General features: G+C 38.0%; 1 protein-coding gene across 3 annotated transcripts in view; it reads left to right on the top strand.

Annotated features, from left to right (window-relative positions):
* tanc1b (tetratricopeptide repeat, ankyrin repeat and coiled-coil containing 1b) overlaps positions 1–23,700 on the top strand; it is a 153,462-nt gene that overhangs the window by 34,514 nt on the left and 95,248 nt on the right. For all 3 annotated transcript variants that reach the window (XM_017692273.2, XM_017692271.2, XM_017692272.2), the window contains exon 3: positions 7,537–7,737. In XM_017692273.2, the coding sequence (XP_017547762.1) occupies positions 7,537–7,737 (201 nt within the window). The remainder of the gene's footprint in view (positions 1–7,536; positions 7,738–23,700) is intronic.

The raw sequence follows: 23,700 nt of genomic DNA, 5'->3' as shown, positions 1-23,700 counted from the left end.
CTGTGCTCTCCTCTGAGATGAACATATGGCTGAGAACATCGCTTTGGTGTGGGCACTTTTCCCAGGCCAGCAGAAATGAAGCATTTATGAAGAGAAATGGGAAATGTCATGGCTCTTGGCTTCCTCCGTGTGTTCCCTTGGGGCTACTGGGAACAACATTCCACATAGCTCTGCACTAATGCTGAGCCACATCATCCAGACCATCAGTCCAGCAGCTTACAACATTTGTCAGGATTAATTGATTTCATTTTTTTCCCATCAGAGATCTTTAGCAGAAGGCCTACAGGCCTGAATAACTTGTTTCTAATGCATTAGAACTACGCAGAATTGGCTTATGTCTTCAGACACCCCACAGCGTGGAAAAACCATGGAAATTAAATTTACAGGCATGTGTTTTTTTGGGAAAATAAAGTTTGATTTATTATACTGGCACGGTGGAATGCTGTCAGTGTTACACTGTTGAATGTCAAAAGAAATGTCATTGTGTCAGAGAGAGCCCTGTTAATCCCCAGGCCTAACAGACCTAATTTCTGTATTTTACATCAATCTGTCTCTGTCTGTGTAAAGTTATATATTAGAATAGCATTTTATTGTTGCAGAGGAAACATTTAAAACTAGGAAAAGTATAAAAAAAAATAGTAGACATTAAATATAACTGAGCACATAGCTTGGTTATCTTTGATTAAATCTCTTGCCATGATGCCTTCATGGTATTTTTGATTCACTTATTAGATTGTCTGTATGGTGCATCATCATCATCATCATCATCATCATCATCATCAGTAAGTATCTGTTGTGAAACAGCCTCAGGTCTCGGAGCTCAAGTAGCACAGACAGATGGTATTGTTACTGTGGAACCTTTAAAATACTGTCTCTGCAATTTAGTTAAACATGCTGCAGTTTCGCCAGAGATTTTTAGAGACCAGAGCACCTCTGCTTTAATGACATTTAAAACAAATACAATATCATAGTAATGTCATAAACCATAGTCGGTTATGTAATTATCATGATACAGATTTTTTTCTATGTCTAGTCACTTGATACTTTACTGAAAGCAACAAATTATAAATGCATCTTTTGTTAACACTGTTTAGACACAGTGAGTTCAAATGAGCATCTGGTTACTTGGATATCCCTTTACTGTACATCCCTTGTACGTCTTGTCCATCGCCTGTGTGTACATCCCCACACGCTTGTGTATGTGTGTTTGGGAGTAAATCTGAGCTGCTGAACAGTGGGGCAGTATTATAATTGAGTTCAAAGTGGCAGCTTCATGCTGTGTAATCCAAGCACATTTAAACTCTAAAACTCCCACAGCTCTGAGTGTCTCTTTCTTTCTTTCGTTCTTTCTTTCTTTCTCTCTCTTTCTTTCTTTCTCTTTTTCTTTCTTTCTTTTTCTCACTCACTCACTCACTCACTCACTCACTCACACTCTCTCCCTCTCTCACTCACACTCTCTCTCTCTCTCCCTCTCTCTCCCTCTCTCTCTCTCTCTCTCTCTCTCTCTCTCTCTCTCTCTCTCTCTCTCTCTCTCTCTCTCTCTCTCTCTCTCTCTGTATCATGATTGTGGGGTCTTTTGTTCATGTGGCTCCTGATTTCTCTCCAGAGAATATGAGCAGCTTATTGGGGTTCAGTCTAGCATCACAATCCCCCACTGCTGAACTGTCCTGTGGCCGGTCTACTTTGGACCTCATACAAAGAGAATTTGCATTAATTATTCCTCTCTTGTAGTCGTCTGTCAAATAAACTGGTCGAATTAGAATGCATATAAAAGAAGTATGCAGACCAAAAGCTCATAAAGGAAGTATACAGAGCAGAAATATCATCTAAATTATAGTGTCCAACGTTTATTTTGGATGGGTGTTTAAGTTTGCGAAATACACTGATTTTTATAATGCTCATTAAACCATGCAGTTATTGATCTTGTTTATTGGAAAACGCAGACTAAATCAACCAGATTAGAGGCTTATTCATTTTCATAAAGCTGTATGTAACTAGTACTTTAAAATTTAGGCTTCACAAATACAATTTCTCTCCAGTGGGTTCTTGCTTTCTAAAGTAGTCATGGATATTTTCCCCCAAACCATAACTCATCAAATTCAGTTAGCGATTAGCTTTGGTCATTTAAATTAATATCTTTAAAAAACATGATCAGCCCTTAGGTTGGCAGAGTATGGCCTCTTTGGTCCTGTACTGACTCTCTAGAAATGGAAAAGGATGGAGTGAGTCTGTAATCATTTTCACATCCTCTAGCTGCAGTGTATAATTAGCAAGGGCTGGTTTCCTCTGCATCAGCAAGGCTGAAATTGCAGTGCTAGACTGGGCTGGTCTGGTCCAGGCCAGGAAAGCAGGAGCAGAATTAGTGAGGTGACTTTAGGCTACACTTCTTTGTTGCTCATTCATGTTCATTTTGTTGTTTCATTTTACTGTGTGCTTTCCTTTGTACTACTCTCTGCCTCTTGTGTTTTCTGTCTGTCTCTCTATCTCTCACTCTCTCTTTCTTGCTCTCTTGCTCTCTCACCCTCTCACTAAGTCACTCTCTGTGTTCTGTGGTTAGATCATGATTCATTCTTTAGTGTGGACAGTGCTGGCCTGGCCACAGTATTTTATTGGTAACTTTTTCTTGTGGCATCTCTTTTTCATTTTCCAGGCTGTGGTTGGAAATGACAGACTGGTCCTGCTATCTCTCCAGCATGTGACATGGATCAGAATGTCCCTCTTTAGTGATACATTTTTAGCTTGATGTTCTTGTTTTTTTCTGAGCTCATTCTGGGAATATTCTGTATTTGTGGTATAATTCCATTATTGCTCGCAACATAAATAAAATGTTTCTAAGTAGAAAGGACTCCTCTGCCTGACAATGCCAAGCTGCTGAAGGCTTTCTCAATTTGATTTAAAAAAGAACAGGGAGGTGCCTTGCTTCTTTGTGCATGTGCTCTTCGATTACTCCTATTAGAGATGGCATTTCTGTGTCAGTGGGTCTCTGTATCAGGCCAGAAATCAGCAGAGAATGCTGGATCAGATATCAAAGGAAATAAATGAATGTACAGCTGGCCTGAATAATAGGAATACTCAAGAATTTCTTTGGTATTCATGTCTCTTAAGTATTCTGAAGCTTCATCTTTTTCAAGCCCCAAAATTTGTAGCCTGAAATAAGTTTAATCAGTGATTATACATGCCAGACATCCATGTCACCCATTGATGCTAAAAGAGCAGAAGGAAGGGAGCACAACACAAAATTTCCGTTAAGAAGCTGGTGCATCATGGAAGTATAACAAGTCTGATCAATCATCTCAAATAGGTTAGTGTAGTTATACCTGTCCAAGCACCGCCATGCGTCCAATCCACACAGCCTCGATTCAGCTTCATCGTGTAACAGTTTTTACTTCTGTGTTATAGAAAACTCTTCTCCACTCAGGAAAGAGTCCTTGGCGGCAGGTCCTCTAACAAGGAGGATTTTGGCTGATTTTGGGAAATAGTACTTTTTTTGACGTATCAACAAGTATTCAAAGCCTGTGGAAAAAATGCTTGGATCAGCCCTAATCAGATTTGTTTGAGAATACATTTAAATGATCGAAAGTGAAATGTTTCAGTTAAAAGTAGCCTGCATTAACGCTTAACGTTAGTACATATTAGATCTGTATTGGTTTTGGATAGTACTTAAAGTTTGAAAATCAGAAAAGAAAAAGTGGTATTGGGCCTTCTCTAGCTCCTACAACACTACATACACTATATTGCCAAAAGCATCCACTCAACCATCCAAATCATTGACTTCAGGTGTTCCAGTCACTTCCATGGCCACAGTTGTATAAAACCAAGCACCTAGGCATGCAGACTGCTTCTACCAACATTTTTGAAAGAATGGGCCGCTCTCAGGAGCTCAGTGAATTCCAGAGTGGTAAGTCCAGTCGTGAAATTTCCTTGCTACTAAATATTCCACAGTCAACTGTCAGTGGTATTATCACAAAGTGGAAACAATTGTGAATGACAGCAACTCAGCCACAAAGTTGTAGGCCCCGTAAAATGACAGAGTGGGGCAACGGGTGCCAAGTCGCACAGTGTGCAAAGGTCGCCAACTTTCTGCACAGTCAATCACGCTTCTCAGTCTGGCAATCCGAGGGACGAGTCTGGGTTTGGTGATTGCCAGGAGAACGGTACCGACCTCAACCTAGTAGAACACCTTTGGGATGAATTAGAGCCAGAGACTGTGAGCCAGGCCTTCTTGTCTAACATCATTGTCTGACCTCATAAATGTGCTTCTGGAAGAATGTTAAAAATTCTCATAAACGCACCCTTAAACCTTGTGGAAAGCCTTCCCAGAAGAGTTTAAGCTGTTATAGCTGTGAAGGGTGGGCCAACATGGATCAAGAACGGGATGTCACTCAATTTCATATATGTGTGAAGGCAGACTGGGGAATACTTTTGGCAATATAGTGTAGTTTGCTAATATAACAGCAACATGCATGTTTTGTACTTATATAGAATAGTTTAGAAGGTACAGAAGCGTTTCAGAGGATTCTCTGTCATTTGTATCCTGCAGCTGAATGGAGGATATGAACGACTGAATCAGAAAGGTAATATTTATTCAGTTTTGTGTGACTCACTTTTGTGAAGAGCACACAAACTCACCAGTACAGTGTTTCAGTATGACACATATCAAGGGTTGGGGGTTGCAGGGAGGATTTTTTTCACACATCTGAGAAACTGAAATGGTAAAGATGAGCATTCGTGTGAAGTCTGAGAGGTAGTGCCCCTTTTTCATACACTCTAGGACCAGCAAACTCTCTTCCCTGGAGTAGTTTGTTGTGGCTGTTGAAACTGGTGCTCTATAGGAGTGAGCAACAACTCTTTGTCTGAATGTCTGCCTTGTCACCTGAGAACCTAGACACTTTCTCATTTGTAGTTTGCATATATTTCTGTGTGAAAAATGGTCTTATTCAGGAGAATTTTGGTGCACAATTCCTTTTTATCCTTTTTCAATGTCAGTTTTACTTTTGCAACATCTTTTCTTTTGCCATATGACCTGCATAATCAAAATAATAATGTAGTTTTGATACACGTAACATAATCCCACCTACTTGTTGAAGGCTGGAATTTCTGGACCTGGCTTTACTAGGAATTTTTCCTGTGCCCTCTGAGGTCATGTTTTTTTCTTAAAAGGTCGTAAGGATCAGAGACTTATCCCCCACAAAGCAATTCAGAGAGAGTCTGGAATCTGGCCGAGGTGTTACTTGGGGCACAACCGCTTCCTGTTTGCTGGCATTTTCTTATGTTTAGGTGCCTTTAAAACAGTAGTTTTAGTATTGATGTGAGAGAGAGAGAGAGAGAGAGAGAGAGAGAGAGACAGGAGCAGTCTGCTTCCTGTTTCTTTGCAGAAAAGAATAGAACAAACCAGGGTAGTCTGAGTCACAGTAACCTCATCTCTTAGAGTCAGTAGGAATAAGCTGACAAGATTTAAAAAGGAAAAAAAGAGAGCAAATTCATTGTTATTCTCTAAACTCACTTAATTACTGCTTATGAAAACCTCCAGTGGTCATGTCCAATGCAGAGGCAGATCATGTGCATTTAGTTTATGTTGTTAAGTGTGTGGTTCATGCAATGAAAAGCATGAACTGTGGCTGAAAGTCAATGTTGCTCAGGTTGGTAGAGCCTCAGTTGATGTTTGCATGTTGGAAACAGAATCTGACATTCTCATCATTTTCCCGCAGCCAGAGAGGAGACAGAGAGTGTGTTAGACTCGTTTACTGAAAGAGGCTTGCTGCAGCTCAGGGAGATTGTTAAGGGATGCAAAGTTCAGGCCTACCATGTCTAGCAGAAAGAGATATTAGCCCTCATGACATTAGATTTTATCCTGGAGTCTCACTGACTGCAGGAGTAGCAACTGGGAGTTCTCACGTTTCTATTTTTCAGCCAATAACTATGCACAAGCAGAAAGTTGCCATGGATATCAAGAGAGATTCGATTCAGATTCTGAGGAAACTGAAACTTTGAGATTGAATCCACACAAATGCACCAAGCTTGATCAGTTGGGTATGTCTGGGTTCCAGGTACAAGAAAGCTGAAAAGGTGCTTATCAGTTCTCTTTATGTTTAGATTTAAAAGTGTACTTTCAGTCCTAATGGAGAACTGGATCCATTATCGTGGCTCCAGCAGTGCCACGTGCTGTCTGAGATTCTTTGAGTATGCAATTTTCTGAGTTCTGATTAAGGAAAAAGAGTGGGTCCTTACTCTCTCTCTCTTATGTGCCAGGCGGTTGGACACAGGCACGAGTGTGTGGTGTTCTAACCGCTAGCCATCCAGACCAGTGGTGCTGTGATATGATAGAATGAGACTTACCAGTTTGGCAGCTGTTTACAGGAAATGGGAAAATGAATTGTAAAAAGGTTCTAAAAGTTATTTTTTTTACTTAAGGTTTATTGGGTGAGTTCAATAACATCCTTGATTGAGTGTGTAATATACTAAAGTTAGAAATATTTCTGAAATATCTAATCAATGTTCATGAAAATATACCTTTCTGTAGACATAATAGTTACAAAGCAGGTAATGTGTACATTTTTGATTACATTTTAAATATTTATTAAATAATTTTTTGCCCTGTTCTTCAACTCATTAGATTTTTAAATAGAAAATATGACAGCTTTAATTTCAAGATATTTATTTCACACATAATGAACTTTTTACTAAAGACTTACAGTTCTTGATTTAATTCTAGATTTTATTTAGTATTGACTGCTAGAAAAGCAGGCCATCATGAGACTGTTAAATAAAAATCAGTCAGTCAATCAGGAACAGATTCAAAACATTAAGTGGGTCAGAATAAACTGTTTAGTCCAGAACAAAAAATGCACTGGTGACTCTAAGAAAACTAAACAACCTGTTGGATTAGTGTTGTAGATAACCAAAGAATAATTTAGTCAGAAAAAGAAAACCCTTTCTGCTGGAAGTTGACACAAGCTGTGTTTCCATCCAGTGTTTTTTTTTTTTTTTTTTAAACAGAAAATGTTTTAATGCTTCAAAACGTCAATCAGTATAGGTTATGGAAACATAACTGTAGTAGTGTCTGAATGTTGGCAGAACAACTTTAATGAATGAATTAAAATGTTCCAAAACTTTCATTAAACTTTCATTTATTTGGGAAGAATGCATTGCATGGGGTGTATTGAAAGGTACACAAGATGTGCCATGCATGAGATCAAGAGATGGAAACATATTATCAATAAACCACAAGTCATTAATTCATTCATTAATTCATTTAGCAGTGACTTCATTACATAAAGCATTTTGTGGCCACAATTCATTTTGATGGAAACAGAAAAACATTGCAAAGAGAGACTATAAATCTGCAACCTAGGAAGGAACATCACAAGATCACAGATCAACATGGGGACCTACCTTTTCAACGTTCACCTGAAATAGGCATAGACAGATGTTTGTCTACTGTGCGACTACCACATTTTCATTTCATTTACACTCTTACTTGATCAGTGTGATGTGTTTACAAATGATTTACATTTTTATCTGGTTCTCTTGATCTAGTTGGCGACCCACACTTACTTGGTGCCCAGAGGAGAGGGTTAGGCAGTGCTGTACAGGACCATAGCAGTGCTCTTCCTTGCTCTACCGAAGAGGGGTTAAGGCTCAGCTTGTCTAAAGGAGTCTCCATGTCCCTACCCTCCTCGCCCCTACTACCCCGACAGAACTACATGATGCCCTCTCGCTCAAACAAGAAATCTCCAGGTGTGTTCCCTCTAGTAGCTTTTTTTCTGGATTATTTTTCATATGATTCAGATTTTGTACTATATCTTCAGAGATGATTTCCCAAAAAAGATCTGAGTCAATAAATATATGATAAATAACTTTGATGATGCCTTTGACTAGATCTAGTGAGTGATGTATCTAATCCTCTGATTATTTGCCAAGCAGAAGAAAAACGCTTTGTACTGTATGTATAAATGTATATAAAAAAACACTGTCTACTAGGAGACAGGTCCTGTGTTTGTATGGTCAGTTTGGTTTGTTCTACAGCCCCCAAAGTGAAGGACAAGCTTGCCACTAGACTTGTTTAAACCTGGGTTTTTGTTTACAGAGGACTTAGCAAAGAGGGCTGAAATCAGTTAGGTGGTCACTTTGAACACCCGTTCACATCTGGGGCTCATGTGTGTTGTATCAGCACTTCTCTTTGAAAAGGGTTGAATGCTTTGATCCTTCCGCAAGCATAGTGTGACATGCTCAGGCTACTAGGCTATTGGCCTTTTACAAATTTCTTAAGTGTGGCATCTATTAATGAAGGCTTTATTTCTAATAATAGCTTATTTTGCATTTCTCGTGTAAAGTGAGAAAGTCAGAGAGAGAGAAAGCAAGTGAGATGAGAGTGTACACTTTACATTGTGCAATGCAATAAAAGTTAAGCTGGCCCCAGAACTCTCCAGCAGAATCGCTACCATGGTAGTATGTGACATTTTTCTTATGGAAAGGCTTTTGCCCATTCAGTAAAATGAGCATTTTAGAAGTCCAGCGCAGATGTTGAATGAGAAGGCCTAGCTTGCGATTCATGTTCCAGTTCACCCCACGGATGTTCAGTGGAGTAGAGGTCAGTGCTCTGTGCTGGCCACTGGAATTCCTCCACACTAAATTTGTCAAAAAATGTCCCAAACTGAGGTTGGAAGCCTGTAATTGTCTAAAATGTCTTTGTATGTTGTAGCCGTAACATTACCTAAACTAAGGGCCTAGTGCAAACCCTGTAAAGAGCCCCAGATCATTATCCCTCCTCAACCAAACTTTACTTTTGCCACTTTGCATTCTCCTAGGTAGTGTTTTCCTGATTCATCTGTCAAAGTGCCAGATAGTGAACCATGATTCATTGCTCCAGTACACATTTCCACTGCTCTTGAGGTCAGTGGTAGTGTGCTAATGCTAATGGCTAATGCAAATTAATGCAGGTGCATGTGTCTTGTAATATGCTAGGGTTATGCACAATTAATTAGGGATCAAGTAACCGGGTCACATGCTGATTTGACAAAACGCAGATCTGTCTAGAATTGAGCCTGGAGGATTTTTGCTGGGTGCTTGTAACTGTATGACCACTTACTCCTGTTTAAATCTCCATCATCATCTACCATAACACATTATCTGCTCTTAGCATTTAAGGCTGACCCAGAAATGGCTTCTTTGCACAGTCAGCTTCAGTTTAGATTAATAGATTAATGAAATCTTGCACATGCAGATTTATGTATGTAGCTGAAATACTTTTCCTTTGTTTTTGTTCATTTCCTCAGTCCTGTGCCTCATTTCCCAGCAGACTGCAGATTGTGTTTTATTGTGGCAGCCATGTCTTAATCATTGCCATGTCACGAAAGCCTCACCAAAACAAAGTGGAGTCGCTGTTGCAGTTAAAGATGTATCAGAAGGCTGTGACACATGCTCTCTGATGCTTTGATCAGTGTAGGGAAACTCACATCTGTTTCACAGAAGCTGGTGTCTGTTTTATCAAATTACCCTAGCTGTTGTTTGACTCTACAGTGTCCCCCTCCGGTCACTCTTATAAAGTCTCTCAAGGTCATGGCAGTGTTCCTGTCTGTGACATCCATGGCTCTATTTAGAAGGGGTTGCCTTCCCACTGGTTAAAAAAAAAATACAAGACAGGTTACCACCCCTTGTGAGATTGTCAATCCAATTATCATACCCTTTGGGTTACATGTTGTTTAAGCAATAGAACACAACACGGACTGTGTACTCTTTTTGTGTAATCTGCACAATTTGTATTAGTAAAGAAAAAAAAGTAAAGCAGAGAAGCCGAGAATAAGTTAACAAACCACAATACTAAAGGCTAGTGTGTGTGTGTGTGTGTGTGTGTGTGTGTATGTATATATATATAAAATGTTGGGATGCTGGCTGTGCAGAATGTAAATAAAAATAGGATGCAATGATGTGTAAATCATATTTTTAAAGGAAAAGCTACAAAGACAACAAATCAAATGTTGAAGGAGAAATTTAATTGCTTTTTGAAAAATATTTGCCCATTTTGAATTTGATGCCAACAACATGTTCCAAAATAGTTGAGACAGGGGCCTGTTTACTGCTGTGTTTCACCATCTCTTCTTTTAACACTCTGTAAGTGTTTGGGAACTGAGGAGACACTGCTTTAGTTCTAAAAGTGAAATGTTTTCCTGGTTTGGTTTTTTACAGGATTTCAGCAGCTTGTCAGTTTCAGGTAGCTCATTTATTATTTTTCATTTCATAAAGTTATCAGTGGTGGCAGGTCTGGACTGCAGGCAGGCCAGTTCAGCGCCCGGACTCTTTTAATATGGAGCACTGCTTTTGTAATACATGCAGAATGTGGTTTGACATCATCTTACTGAAATAATCAAGGCCTTCCCTGAAAAAGATGTCATCTGGACAGCAGCATATGTTGCCAAGTGTCACACCATGTGCACTAATGCCCCCTTAAACCATCATGAATACTGGCTTTTGAACTGTGTGCTGATATCAAGCTGAGTGGTATTTAGCCCAGAGGACACAGTTTTTTCCAAAAAGAATTTCAGATGTTGATTCGTTGGACCACTTTCCCTCAGTCCATTTTAAATGAGCTCAGGCCCAGAGAAGGTGGCAGCATTTCTGGATCCTGTTTATATCTGCTTTCTTCTTTGTGTTTGAGTTTTAACTTGCAATTGTAGATGCAGTGATGAACTGTTTTTGCAGACAGTGGTTTTCAGAAGTGTTTCTGAGCACATGCAGTGATTTCCACTACAGAATCATGTCTGTTTTTAATGCAGTGCTGCCTGAGGGCCCAAAGATCACGGCCAGCAAATACTGTTTTTTGGCTTTCACTTACATACAGAGTTTTCTCAAGATTGTCTGAATCTTTTAATGTTATTATGTACCGTAGACGATGAAAAGCAGAAGTTCTTTTATGTTGAGAAACGTTCTTCTTGAATTGTTGCCCTATATATATGTGTGTGTGTGTGTATGTGTATATTATACATTGCTCAAAAAAATAAAGGGAACACTACTTAAACAACACAATATAATTCCAAGTAAATCAAACTTCTGTGAAATCAAACTGTCCACTTAGGAAGCAACATTGATTGACAATCAATTTCACATGCTGTTGTGCAAATGGAATAGACAACAGGTGGAAATTATTACCAAGACACACTCAATAAAGGAGTGGTTCTGCAGGTGGAGACCACAGACCACTTCTCAGTACCTAAGCTTTCTGGCTGATGTTTTGGTCACTTTTGAATGTTGGTGGTGCTTTCACACTCGTGGTAGCATGAGATGGACTCTACAACCCACACAATTGGCTCAGGTAGTGCAGCTCATCCAGGATGGCACATCAATGCGAGCTGTGGCAAGAAGGTTTGCTATGTCTGTCAGCGTAGTGTCCAGAGGCTGGAGGCGCTACCAGGAGACAGGTCAGTACACTAGGAGATGTGGAGGAGGCCGTAGGAGGGGGTTGTGCTCACAGCCCAACACCGTGCAGGACGCTTGGCATTTGCCAGAGAACACCAGGATTGGCAAATGCACCACTGGCGCCCTGTGCTCTTCACAGATGAAAGCAGGTTCACACTGAGCACATGTGACAGACGTGACAGAGTCTGGAGATGCCGTGGAGAGTGATCTGCTGCCTGCAACATTCTTCAGCATGACCGGTTTGGCAGTGGGTCAGTAATGGTGTGGGGTGGCATTTCTTTGGAGGGCTGCACGGCAGAGGTAGCCTGACTGCCATTAGGTACCAAGATGAGATCCTCAGACCCCTTGTGAGACCATATGCTGGTGTGGTTGGCCCTGGGTTCCTCCTAATGCAGGACAATGCTAGACCTCATGTGGCTGGAGTGTGTCAGCAGTTCCTGCAAGATGAAGGCATTGAAGCTATGGACTGGCCCGCCCATTCCCCAGACCTGAATCCGATTGAGCACATCTGGGACATCATGTCTCGCTCCATCCACGAACGCCACATTGCACCACAGACTGTCCAGGAGTTGCCAGATGCTTTAGTCCAGGTCTGGGAGGAGATCCCTCAGAAGACCATCCGCCACCTCATCAGGAGCATGCCCAGGCGTTGTAGGGAGGTCATACAGGCATGTGGAGGCTACACACAATACTGAGCCTCATTTTGACTTGTTTTAAGGACTTTACATCAAAGTTGGATCAGCCTGTAGTGTGTTTTTCCACTTTACTTTTGTGTGTGACTCCAAATCCAGGCCTCCATTGGTTAATAAATTTGATTTCCATTGATGATTTTTGTGTGATTTTGTTGTCAGCACATTTAACTTTGTGTACAGAACAAAGTATTCAATGAGAATATTTCATTCATTCAGATCTAGGATGTTATTTGAGTGTTCCCTTTATTTTTTTGAGCAATGTGTGTGTGTGTGTGTGTGTGTGTGTGTGTGTGTGTGTGTGTGTCTGTGACTGTAAAATAAACCTACAGAATTAGAATTTTTCATAATGGTGATAATTGGAGCGAAACAGTGTTCACTATCTTTAATGCTACATCAAGTTTTTGACACTTTGGGAAATGACACTTTGACTTTATTGTTCTCTCACTGATACAGGCCCTGTAATGTTTGTCCTTTTGCAGTCAGAGCTCTGTAGCTAATTTCCAAATGTATTCATTTTCTGCGTTTATTTTTCATTTCATGAGTGGTTATAATAAAATTTGTAATTAGAGATGGAGAACTGTGTTTAATGTTCTGGTGTGCAAGCAGCTTGTAATGAGAAATTAACTACAACAAAGTGGAAGGTGTTCAGAACTTTGTTACAAGGACACAAGTAAGAAACACCTGAGCTACAGATATTCTAAATTGTTTGCCAGCATACAGTAACAGTGTGTAGATAATGGAGGAAAAAAATTAAATTGTTTTCTGTCCATATTATTTATTAGTCAATTAATTATTGCGCAAAAGTAAATGGCTAGTAGTACAAGCTCATAACCAACCTCCCCAATGCCGCTTCACTCCTTGGTCATTTGGTCATTTGAACCCACCTTCCCTCTTGACATTTTTACATTTTGCGCACTAGTGATGTCCCCTGTCAGGTTGTACACAAATTACACTTCAGGAGCACCATATGTGTTAAACACTTTGCTTCATTCTCTCTTACTGTTCTCAGTGGGACAACCATTAAATGTACCTCATCTTTCAGAACTGCTAACTCTGCTCTTCCATTGTTCTGGCTGCTATAGTCATTTAGGTCTTTGAATCTTTAACTGCTGAGCAGGGACTGTGTTTAATGCTCCTTTTTTCAGTCTTCAGGAACGGTTAATGAGGTAGCAGTGACACTGTTAGTGTAAGTGTGTTCTGCACGACAGACCTCTGGGACATGTTAGAGCACAGGAGATATCAACTTCATTGCTGCATTGGCCAACTTGTCATTTTAACATCCATGCAGGCAACGTAAAACACTGTCCCTCACAGACCATCACTGGCTGAACTAGTTAGAGCTGGAGCATGACTTCCTGGCAGACGATATTAAAGAGGAGTCTAATTCAAAAATCTCACTGAAATGCAGAGAATCGTTTTTTAGTTCCGCATATGCTCCAAGACAGACAGTGGTGCTGGATTTAACTTGTAAATTTCAGGATTCTGGAAGTGAATTTAGTTCTAGAGCTACAAAAAACAAACATTTTGATATTTGATTTTTTTTTTAATTTAAATATAGTAATAATCAAGTTTTCTGCTTAAATGTGGACTGTAAATGAGAAAGCAGTTCAGTGAAATGCTATTACTAAAAAAGAAGAGCTATGACAATAAATGTTTGGCTAAATTACCATCCTTGTAAAAAAATCTCATGGTGCATTATTTAAACCTGCGCATGGTTTTGAGCTAGAATAACTAATAAACAAAAAATAAAATGTGATAACAAATTTGTCGGTTAATGTTGTACACTCACAGAAATATTTAACCCTAACTTTTAAGATTTATGTAATTTTATTACATGACAAATTCCCATTTACTTTTTTTTAGATAATTTTGACACAAACCTATCAAATAGACGTTACATGATGCATATTCATTTGTGTAATAAAGCCTATTTATTTTAAATGCATAATCCCCAGGTTTATGTATTCAGTATTAATAAAGTATAATTACTAAATTAATAATAACGAGTGTGTTTATTTAAAATACATAAAGAATATTGTTTGAATTGCATAATAATCAGGTTCCCTCTACAAAATAAAGAGCAAATATTTATTTGAATTACATGTCATTTATGCTTATAATAAGCATATATGTAATAAACCAAATTAATAAAAATGCATCACATTTATGCAATTCCTTTCCATTCAGTACAATCTTAATGATGCAAAACAATCAGACCACCTTGTTGATTCAACAGCTTTATTAACATTAAAGCCTCACAAAAATATTAAAAGCATGAAATTAAAATTTCATTTCAGTCATAGTTATGTATTTAAATTAAAGACTTGTATTCACAGCACCTGTGAATGAAGACAAAGCACAACAAATCAATTAGGATATCTGTAAAATGAGCTGAAAATACATCTAACCTTGTCTGAGATCAGACTGTGTAAGCCTAATTAGTTTTGTTGTATCGTAAAATCAAATCATTTATACTTTTAACATGCTTACTCTAAACATTTCAGCTAGATATTGTAAACATTTTTAATATCACATGAACTATAAATTAATATGTACTACATTTTGATGTGTATATCTTTTAATATATAAATCTATGTTGCCACATGTATGTGAGAAAACAGGACAGGAGACGGAGAAAAAAAACTAGGCACCAGAAAAAAAAGAATATCAGTGAGAAGAAAAGCAGCATCTATAATCCACGCCAGTATTTAAATATAGTACTCTAAAATGCAGTCACCCACCTAACACTAGTTAGCTATATTAGCTATATTAGAGTCCCGATTCTAATAAAGGCAGCATGGCAAAAAAAAAAGCAACATGAAACCACATTGTTATGTAATGTTAATGTATAATGTTAATTAACGTATATGTATAATGTTAATTAATTAATTATTTGTTAAACATAATTTAAGTTTAATATTTTATGCTGGGTCACTAGACAAGACTAGCTATGTGTGAACAGGTTTCCAGGACGTGCAGATCCTTTCATATGAAAGCTATGTTTACAAAGTGTGTTGTATTTTAAGCTAATTAACCAGTTACACTGTAAAAACATAATAATTTAATTATGCTTCTCAGGATTCTTAGCAGTTTTGTTGGTTTCTGTTAATTCACTTTTATTTATGTTTTTTATCAGTATAGTTCTCTTTGCAAAATGCTATTTTTTGTCGCAGCATACTGTCATGTTAAATTAGAGGTTTGGATGCACATTACATTTTTTTGATTATTCTCATCATGAGGTTTTGTTTGTATTCAGGGTTACCAGTTCATCCTATAACCATGTTTGCTAACAGAAGGGCAAATGTTTGTAAGGCTATTGAAGTCATTAGATGTGGGTGATTCTAATCTTGTCTAAGCCATTTATTTGTTACTGTACAAAGCACTCCATTTAATATGATGGAGTTGTTTTAAATGTTGTGTAGGCTCTTAAACTCCTTGGAACCCTTGGTGGTTCCAAAATGCACTTTGTCATATTCTTCATAACTTTCCTATTTCATAAGCTACGTTCAAAAGGTGGGTGTCATATGAGGTTATAACTTCTTCTTTCCAGTCAGATAGATGGGTAATGTAATTTTAAACCCTTATAATAGAAGAAATTTTTTTGTCTACTGAAAGTCGACACATTTTTCCACAAATCTGGGCTATAAACTGTAAACAGGTGGTGTCTCTCCAGTGATATACTGTAAAAATTATTTTTGGCTTTCAGCAATAAATTGTGTTGATGTAAAATGTGTTGATCATAAAACACATTTTCTGTTCATTTGAGGGGAGCTTTTACCAAAATAAACACATAAATAAATAAATATTTGCATTTATTTTGTGAAGTTACTGAACAGTTTGTCTTATGATTTGGTCATGTAAATTCAGGTGGAAAAAACAAAATATACCCTGGAGAATAAAAGGTTAAATACATTACTGAGGGGAGATTATTAATCCTAAGCGAACTCATTCAAGATTAAAAGATTAAGCAGAACTTACTCAATGGACACCATTTAAAATGAATGAGCTGTTTAAGTTAACCTTACTTCAACCTTAAGTGAGTTTAAATTTGATCTATGGTACTTTCTAATTTTCAGTAATCCTGCAAAAGTGTGGATCACTGAAAATTTGCGAGTAACCATAACTCAAATTTAAACTCATGTAAGGTTGAAGTAAGCTTGAAAGTAATGTTTACATGATTTTAAAAAAATAATTAATTCAGCTAATTTAAATTGTGACTGAACAAGCTGCCCAATGTTCAGTATTTTTTAAGAAGCCTGCTAAATAGTTCTGCATTATAAAAACTGATACATATTAGAATATTCCATTGGCTAATGTTAGTAATTTATTGGCGTGGAGGGAGAGTTTCCATTTACCAAACCGGCAAGTTTTCTTTTTTGGTGGTTGAAGGTAATGTGGTGCTTCTGTGGAAAGTTAAGTCAAGGCTTAGCTGTGTTAAGTATGAATACTTTTATCTTTCTTTTTAAGAAAGTGCTCCCAGACCTGAGCCTTCTTTTGGCTCTCTGCTCAGATAGGTATGACACTAGAAGTGCATTGCTGCCTTCTTTTAGATTAAATCATTAACTTTCAAAGTACATTAGCGTCATAAACAGGGAAAGGAATTGATTTTTAAAACAGCCATTGCGGTTGTATTGTATCAGAGGTTGGACATATCTTCATAGAAAATACACACTGCAGCTCTGTTTGAGTCAGAGGCTAGGACTGCTGTCTATGTGTCACTGTCTAGGTGAGAAGTAATGGTAGTGGTCTGATGTCTTATTATATATATATATATATGCACACACACACACACACGCATGCACACACGTTATAAATGAAAAACAAATATGACTAACAGATCATGTTAAATTGATCATGTTAATTATTGATCATTTTAAAACATCAAGGATTTTCAGCAGAATGCTCTCTTTATGTAGGTCTTAACCTAGAATTGGTAATTTTGAGAACTGAAAATGTACAGCTTTTAAACAATTAAAAATGCATCCCATTATCATGATTCGTAAATATGCCTCAGTGCTTCATACAAATGGATTGGATACCCAATGACTAAGAGTCTTATTGCAAACTTGATCAAAGTCAATGTTAAAAGCCTTCTTTAAAAGTTAACTCTATGTTCAAAACTTAACATTTGGCATTTGATATATCAAATACAAATAATGTCTTATCTTTATAATTAATAATCAGATTGTTTCAAAGCATTTCAGCCAAGTAATGGTCATTTTCCACTGGGCTATTTTTATGACTACTGTTTTAAGGGCACTCACATTCAAAGTAACACTTTGCTATTACTCTGACTGTATAAAACCGTCATGAAAAACAACTTCTTTAGTTGGTTTAAGTGTGGAAAAACATAGTAACCCAAATTTAGTAAAATGAGTTTTTGAAATCAACAGCTGTCATATAATGGGAAAAATATTTTTCTAATGAATGTGAAACAGATCATAATATAGCATTGATATGTGTTGCGTAAGGCCTGCTCCCAAAAACATATATTGGGGTAAAGAAATTATGAAATTAGTCTAGAATGTGTTCTAAGAACAAAACACTAAGGATTGTCTAGGCATGTAAAATTCTTTATCTAATTTCTGTATTTTGGCTACACAACTGGAACATGTTGAAAATAAAGGTCCTTTATGGAGACAAACCTGAGTATTTCACCAGTCTGATTATCACTATAATCAGAGCATTTCTGTGCAAGTAAATATTTATTTTCTCACAATCTGCACAGTTCTAGGTAAAATCTGTCCACTGCCAAGTGACCATACCAGTGATGTTCAACATCAATGTTAGGTTGACTGATGCATTTTATATTGATGAATATACAGAAACATGACTGGGAGTCAAACCTAAATCCCAACTGTGAGGTACACAGCTGTAATACTAAGCTGTGCTGTGACCAGGTCCATCCTCTGGGAAACAGGCTTATTTTTTAAACATGTGCAGCTTCCACTGGGTGTCTTCATTCAGATCTACATCACATATGTTAATCCATTCTGTGTGCTATCTGCATTTTCAGGATCACGTTGAGCTTGCATTCAAGGAGAATAACAGACTTGGCCATTAATGCCCCGGAAACTGAAACATGCTCATGCAGAAAACCTCCGACGGGCATTACTAGATGTGTTTCTGACCATGAATAAAATAGATGAGCATTCACGTTCACATAATATACATGCATGAGTCAGATTGAAACTGAGATTGAGCTTCCCAAACTGAAAGGTTCATTGGGGTTAATTAGATGTACATAAGAATGCAGGTCAGGGGCTTGATGGTTGGTGTTTTGGAGAGACCAAATGTGGAACTGTGGAACAGTTTTAAACTGGTTCTCAGTAGCAGCCATGCATATGAATCTTTTATATGACAAAAGTGTGCTTTCAACTGTAGATGTCACTTCCATCTGAATCCTTTATTTGATGGTGCAGAACAGAACAGTGATATCTTGGAGAAAGAGGAGTATTGTCGCAGCTCACTGGTCTTCCTGTGGCTTTTGTTGCTCATACAGAGGATCTTGTGTCTGTGGGGAGAGTTAGAAATGTGAAAAAGTCATGGAGTCCATCTTGAAGAATGCACTTGGCTCCCTTTAATGGTTCAACAAAATTGTGTTCATCATCTACAAAGCAACATTGTAACTGTCAAACTGTGAGACTTTGAACTCCGTTTACTTTTACACACACACACACACACACACACACACACACACACACACACACACACACACACACACACACACACACACACACACACACACACACAAGGTTTCTGATTAGCTGTGTGTGCATGTAAGTGCATCTTTGACACCTCTTAAGTACCTGATATTCTGGAGATCCAAATGCAGGGTAAAGTGAGAAACAGGGATAAAAGGTGTGAAATTCCACAGGTACATTGGGCTATGCTCTTAGTTCACAGCTGCAGGTGAGAATATGTAATGATGTGCATGCTGAACTGGCTGTATTGGCTTTTTCCAATTTGCCTCATTGCTTGCTGTCTGTTAGAGGTGAGCTTTATAGCAAAATATAGTGCCGTAATACTTGAATATACTTGAAAATATAGTGCCATAATACTTGAACATAAGGTAGGTTCATATAATATGTTTCTGTATTAAAAGCATAATATTGAAATTGAAATGTATTACAGTCAATACAGAATTGTTGAAGTTTCAAGTGGGGATCTCAAACCTAATAACATGGAGCTTGTGAACTACCTATAGAGTAGTCAGACCATTAAAGGCAACCAAACACGCATATACGTTGTATATGACAACACAGCCACACATTACTGGCTGTAAAAGGCAGCTTGATGTTCTGGTCTTCTTGACCTTGACCATAAATTATAAGTAAACAAATACAATTTAAATCACATTCTATACAATATTCATTCTATACATAATATCTTTAAAAGATTCAAAGAAATCTGTGTATTCAAGGGACAAGGACAAAAAACGAGTGGTCTTTGGGCCCCCATGAGACACTGCATTAAGAACAGACATGATTCTGTAGTGGAAATGAATGCATGGACTCAAACACTTCTGAAAGCCATTGTCTGTGAACACAGTTCACAGTTCAAAACATGCAAATAAGATACCATGTAAAAACAAGATTCAGAAAACCACTGTCTGAGCTAATTTAACATGGATTCAAGTGAAGTGGAAAAGTGTCCTGTGGTCTGATGAATCAACATTTGATATTCTTTTTGGAAATCATGAGTGCCAGGTGAAAGAGGAGAGGGACCATCTGGCTTGTTATCAGCGCACAGTTCAAAAGCCAGCATCCATGATGGTATGAGGGTGCATTAGTGCACATGGCATGGGTGACTTAAACATTTGTGAAAGCACCATTAATGCTGAGTGATATATGCAGGTTTTGGCAACATACACTGCCGTCCAGATGACATAAGGAAAGGCCTTGCTTACGCCTTTCAGATAATACCAAATCAAATTCTGCATATAGTACAACAGCATGGCTCTGTTAGAGTGCTAAACTAGACTGCCTGTAATCCAGACTTGTCACCCACTGAAAACATTTGCCACATTATGAAATGAAAAACATGACAAAGGAGACCATCAACTGTTGAGCAGCTGAAATCTTATATCAAGCAAGAATAGGAAAACTGTCCACTTTTAAAAGTACAGCAGTTGGTCTCCTCAGTTCTCAAACACTTGTGTTTGAATGTTGTTAAAAGAAGAGGTGATGAAACACAGTGGGTAAACATGCCCCTGCCTCATTTGAAATGTGTATCTGGTGTCAAGTTGAAAATGGGTATATATTTTTCAAAACCTTGTTTTTTTTTTTTTCAACATTTGTTTCAACATATGTTCTCTTCATACTGTTTTCAGTTAAATATAGGGCTTAAATGGCTTTTCCACTTTTTTGGAAATGAGGTTGTAGAAATTGTGCACCAAAAAATCACAGAAATGCCCAATTTAATTTTTTTCCCCAGTAGAGCAGGGGTGTCCAATCTTATCTGAAAAGTCCACTGTGGCTGCATGTTTTCATCCCAAGAAAGCACACGATCACTTCTTTGAAGGGACTGGTTTATTAAAAAGTAGAATCAGTAGTGATACATTTTTTAAAAATGCTGTTAACAGTTTTTTTAGTCCAATAGTTTGTTTTGGTCAGTGTTTCACATACTTCTTATTGCTAGATTCATAGAAACACGACTAATTAAGTTCTCAATTATTCTCTATGCCACCTGGGAGACACTGCCAAATCGGATTGTAATGAAGCATGTAGTTTTGTCAAGTACCAACAATGATTAGAGATATGTGACATAATTTGTTGTGATAATGAGATCATATCATCATATTGCCCACCCTTATTGTGTATGGCACATGCATATATGTATACACACATACACACACACACACACACACACACACACACACACACACACACACACACACACACAGTCTTTATAGCCACTTTGAAGTGCTAGCTAGTCTGTCATTCTTTATAAATTCTGTTTAAAAGCTGGATGTGTCTCTGCTCTGTTTCCTGCTGCTTCTCTCTGTATTCTGGACATGGCTTCTGTGCACTAGGTCTGTGGGGGAGAACGAGCAGAATGTTTAAGCTGAGGTAGTATCTGTTAGGCCTTTTTGGAACCGCATGGAACCGCAAAAGTGTGCTGAGGCTTGTGCATTTTAATCTGCTCTGATTTCATTACACTGTCTGCGAAATGTAGTCTCCTCTGAGATTAGGATTTGTGTGAATAAGTCTGTGTATGAATGTGCTTATCAGCATGTGTGCCATCTATACAAAGCAATCTCCTTTTTCAGTGATGTGTCCAGTATGGTACCTTTCTCTAAGACGGCTCTTCTTCTGTTTGTTCACAGAGCCATCATACTTATAGTGGCCACATTAAACTAATAACTGTATATACCGAATCTCTTGGAATAAGGAGTTTGTGATTAGTTCTGGCTTTTCTTATTCAAATAAACATGACCACATGACGGAGATGACCAGTCTTAGTTTGAGATGGAGTTAAGACCATGACTCAATCTCTGCCTCTCATGCATCCTTTTTCTCAGTCATTACTTTTGCCCATCACATAGATGCTCATAGTCCAATTTAAAAAATTCCATCAAACTGTTAATGCAGTAACTATCAAACAGTACAATTTTGAAGTATCTATAAAGAACCATTGACAAATGGACTGAAGATACCCTGATGATTTTTATATGCAAAGATAATTACATACGAAAAATTCACAATGAGTAAAACTGTACTGTATATATTTCCCAGCTTTTCAGAATACAGCATGACTGTTTTGTTAAAATCAGTTTTTTCGTGAAAAAATAGGTTTTTGAATTAAATAACAAAGGAAATGGTAAAAGTTGGGAAATAGTCACATTACGTGAGAGTAATAATTGTATAAGTAAAAAGAACACTAAACTTTTCCTGTGGGGGTAACAAGAAGAGAAAATTGCAGAATCCCTTGTGGCTGATTATGTAGAATATGATGTTGTTTGCAAATTGCCCAATTGTGATCATGCTTATTCAAATTCGTATATGTTGCCTAAGTTAATAGTACGTCAATTATTTAATATTTTTGTAAGTTATTTGTAGCTCTAATCTAAGATGTACAACTCCAATTCCAGTGAAGTTGGGACATTGTGTAAAACATAAATAAAAACAGAATACAATGATTTGCACATGCTTTTCAACCTATATTCAATTGAATATACTACAAAAACAAGATATTTAATGTTCAAATGGATAAACATTATTGTTTTTTGCAAATATTCACTCATTTTGAATTTGATGCCTGCAACATGTTCCAAAGAAGTTGGGACAGGGCAACAAAAGACTGGGAAAGTTGAGGAATGCTCAAAAAACACCTGTTTGGAACATTCCACAGGTGAACAGGTTAATTGGAAACAGGTTAGTGTCATGATTGGGTATAAAGGTAGCATCCCTGAAAGGCTCAGTCATTCACAAGCGAGGACGGGGCGAGGTTCACCACTTTGTGAACAACTGCATGTGTAAATAGTCCAACAGTTTAAGAACAACATTTCTCAATGTGCCATTGCAAGGAATTTAGGGATTTCATCATCTACAGTCCACAATATCATCAAAAGATTCAGAGAATCTGGAGAAATCTCTGCAAGTAAGCGACGAGGCAGAAAACCCACGAATGCCCATGACCTTCAATCCCTCAGGGGGCACTGCATTAAAAACCGACATCATTCTGTAACGGATATTACCACATGGGCTCAGGAACACTTCAGAAAAACATTGTAAGTGAACACAGTTCGTCGCTCCATCTACAAGTGCAAGTTAACACCCAGCACCAACAACACCCAGACAAGATCAACAACTCATTTGAGATGGACTGACGCAAAGTGGAAAAGTGTCCTGTGGTCTGACGAGTCCACATTTCAAATTGTTTTTGGAAATCATGGACGTCGTGTCCTCCGGGCCAAAGAGGAAAAGGACTGTCTGGATTGTTATCAGCACAAAGTTCAAAAGCCAGCATCTCTGATGGTGTGGGGGTGTGTTAGTGCCCATGGCATGGGTAACTTCCACATCTGTAAAGGCGTCATTAATGCTGAAAGGTACATACAGGTTTCAGAGCAATGTATGCTGCCATCCAAGCAACGTCTTTTTCAGGGACGTCCTTGCTTATTTCAGCAAGACAATGCCAAGCCACATTCTGCATGTGTTACTACAGCGTGGCTTCGTAGTAAAAGAGTGAGGGTACTAGACTGACCTGCCTGCAGTCCAGACCTGTCTCCCATTGAAAGTGTGTGGTGCATTATTACACGCAAAATACGACCTATATTCCACCTATAAAGCTTCAACAATTAGTGTCCTCAGTTCCCAAACGCTTAGTGAGTGTTGTTAAAAGGAAAGGTGATGTAACACAGTGGTAAACATGCCCCTGTCCCAACTTCTTTGGAACGGGTTGCAGGCATCAAATTCAAAATGAATGAATATTTGCAAAAAATAACAAAGTTTATCCATTTGAAAATTAAATATCTTGTCTTTGTAGTGCATTTAATTGAATATAGGTATAAAAGGATTTGCAAATCATTGTATTCTGTTTTTATTTGTTTTACACAACGTCACAACTTCGTTGGAATTGGGGTTGTATATAGGTC

Source organism: Pygocentrus nattereri, chromosome 6 (genome assembly GCF_015220715.1).
Source record: "Pygocentrus nattereri isolate fPygNat1 chromosome 6, fPygNat1.pri, whole genome shotgun sequence".
Classification (NCBI taxonomy): domain Eukaryota; kingdom Metazoa; phylum Chordata; class Actinopteri; order Characiformes; family Serrasalmidae; genus Pygocentrus; species Pygocentrus nattereri.
This window is presented reverse-complemented; position numbering and strand designations above follow the sequence as displayed.